At 40.0% G+C, this 2500-nt stretch overlaps 1 protein-coding gene across 1 annotated transcript in view; it reads left to right on the forward strand.

Annotated features, from left to right (window-relative positions):
- The window catches only part of itga10 (integrin, alpha 10), a 40237-nt gene that overhangs the window by 4568 nt on the left and 33169 nt on the right, over positions 1-2500 (forward strand). Inside the window, exons 2-4 of the mRNA XM_030784701.1 lie at positions 1451-1562; positions 1833-1942; positions 2103-2191. Of these exons, the coding sequence (XP_030640561.1) occupies positions 1451-1562; positions 1833-1942; positions 2103-2191 (311 nt within the window). The remainder of the gene's footprint in view (positions 1-1450; positions 1563-1832; positions 1943-2102; positions 2192-2500) is intronic.

Consider the following 2500-nt stretch of genomic DNA (forward strand, 5'->3'; position numbering starts at 1 on the left):
GAAGAGAGGGAGGAGAACAAATATGAAAAGAAAGAAAAAAGTAGAAAAAAAATATGTGAGGAGAGAGAGAGAAAGAGAGAGAGAGAGAGGGAGAGAGAGAGAGCAATAATGAACAGATAAACAGATAAAATGACACATTTTCCATTAAAACTCATCTGGAATCCTACCCTGACTTTTGTTCATATGGTATTTATGTTTGTCTGTGTGTGTATGTGTGTGAGAGAGAGAGACAGAGAGAAAGACAGAGATGAGAACCTGTTTTGAGGTTCACTGGGGTTGGTTCCATGCCTAGCCTGTTTTTTTGGATATTTTTGTTTTCATCTCCGAGCTTTGGGCCTGTGGAGGCAAACAAACACATTTAACCAAGCTGACGCAAAGATCCCCCTTCCAGAAGGTTATGAATGCTGGCCTGGGGAATTTGAAACACACCTCACACGTATTTCGGCAGAAATCTCAGAGCTCTGGGAATGTCTCTTATGGTTTAAATCAAAGGCTTGGGCTAGGGTTTTCTCCAAAGGTGATGATCAACCCGTCATCGCAAGAAAACAACGTCGAAAATGGTTATTTTTGATTGAAAAGCTGTTTTGAGCTGGACTGGAGTGCTCTGGCACACGAAACTATCTTTTCTCAGTCCTTCTCTCTCTCTCTCTCTCTCACTCTCTCTCTCTCTCTCTCTCTCTCTCTCTCTGCATAAATGGCAGGTCTGTGTGTGGAAACAGGGAGCTACTATGGCCTGTCGTTTTTATAACCGACGCCCTTCTCTCTCTCCCCTCTCTCTCTCTCTCTCTCTCTCTCTCTCTGTCTTCTCTACTTGGCCTCTTTTTCCTTAAACATCTTCTTTTTTTCATAATTCTGACATTCATTTATGTTTCCGTTAACATTTATAAAAAATGTACTTAGTGTCAAGAACTTACCATTTTTACCTGTTATTGACTGCAAGACAAAAAAGAAAATTCTGTATTGCTGTTTTATGGTTTCCAGCGTAAAAACAACTGTTACAACACAGATGCTTTTTTGTTTGTTTGTTTGTTTGTTTTTATTTCTTAACTAAAATTCCATTCACAACAGTTTTAGATTTAACAACTTGTTTAATAACTTCTTCTAAGCTTAACATTCTGACTCTCAGCTGTTTGCTGGGTCCGTGTCGACTGATTTAATCTCTATGTCTGAAGCTCCGTCTTATGGATAATGTTTGTAATATTAATGCATTTTGTTTCCAGCAAAAGTTAATGACATAATTCCTTAAAGAATGTCTTTGAAAGTCCTATCAAAGAATTTTTTTTCTCTAAACTGTTTCTTTGGATCCAAAGGCCAATATTTTGATATCTGACTTTAGAAGAATCAAAGGCCTCCAGTATTTTTCCCCATCCTTTCATGTACAGAACCCCCCCCCCCCCCCCCCAGTGAGTCTCATCCTCTCTTTCTCTTCCTCCTGTTCCCTCGTTCCCAGACCCGTGTGAGTGTTTTAATGTGGACGTGAAGAGGCCACGTATCTTCAGCGGACCAGAGGACGCCCTGTTCGGTTTCTCGGTGCTGCAGCACGATGACGACGGCGAGAAATCGTGAGCCACGTTCAACTTTAACGTGAAATCCGTTCCCACATTCTGGGCTGGGACGTCTTAAGTGTTGTTCCCGTGAGGAACTCCGAAATGTGTTTGTGAATGTTTAAAACCCACAAACTCCCAGCAATAATCAGTCTGCAGTTTGTTTATCCATTTGTATCAGGTTTAGAAGCGTAAACAACAAAGTGTGTCAAGTTTGTTTCCCGCTCCGCGATGCAGTGGAGCACAGCAACATGTGCTGATGTCTGATTGGATGGTTGTCTGATGCAGAATGCTGGTTGGGGCACCCTGGGATGGACCAGCCAATAGCAGGAAAGGAGACATCTACAAATGCGTCGTGGGAGATGAGATGAACTCTAACTGCACAAAAGTCAACCTGGGTAATGAGGCAGAAAATATTCCGTTAGTTACGTACACAACACAAGGTTAAAACTGTAATTACAATAGTTCAACTATTGTTCATATATACGACACAATATACAACACAGTAGACCACAATTTCCAGTTTATCTGTTTTTTTTTATCTTCTATTTCTTTCAGGTGACACAGCGTTCCAGAACATATCACGGAATCTGAATAATTCCCATCTGGGCATGACTCTCACACCACAAAGCCCTGATGGTTTTTTGGTGAGATCATATGTATCTTACCTTTTCCGGAAAGCTCCCTTCATAAAAGAGAAAAAAAACCATTGAGTAATCCACCCAGTAATATTAGTGAATATTTCCAAGTAAATGTAATATTTTGGGATAGGGCTGAAATATTTGTGAATACAGTTATAATATGTTGGAATAAGGCTAGAATATTTGGGAATACCATTGTAATATGTTGGAAAAGGGCTGAAATATTTGGGAATACGCTTGGAATGTTTAGGAATAGCACTGGAATATTTGTGAATACACTTGTAATATGTTGGAATAAGACTAGAATATTTGGGA

This window comes from Chanos chanos, chromosome 9, assembly GCF_902362185.1.
Source record: "Chanos chanos chromosome 9, fChaCha1.1, whole genome shotgun sequence".
Lineage (NCBI taxonomy): Eukaryota > Metazoa > Chordata > Actinopteri > Gonorynchiformes > Chanidae > Chanos > Chanos chanos.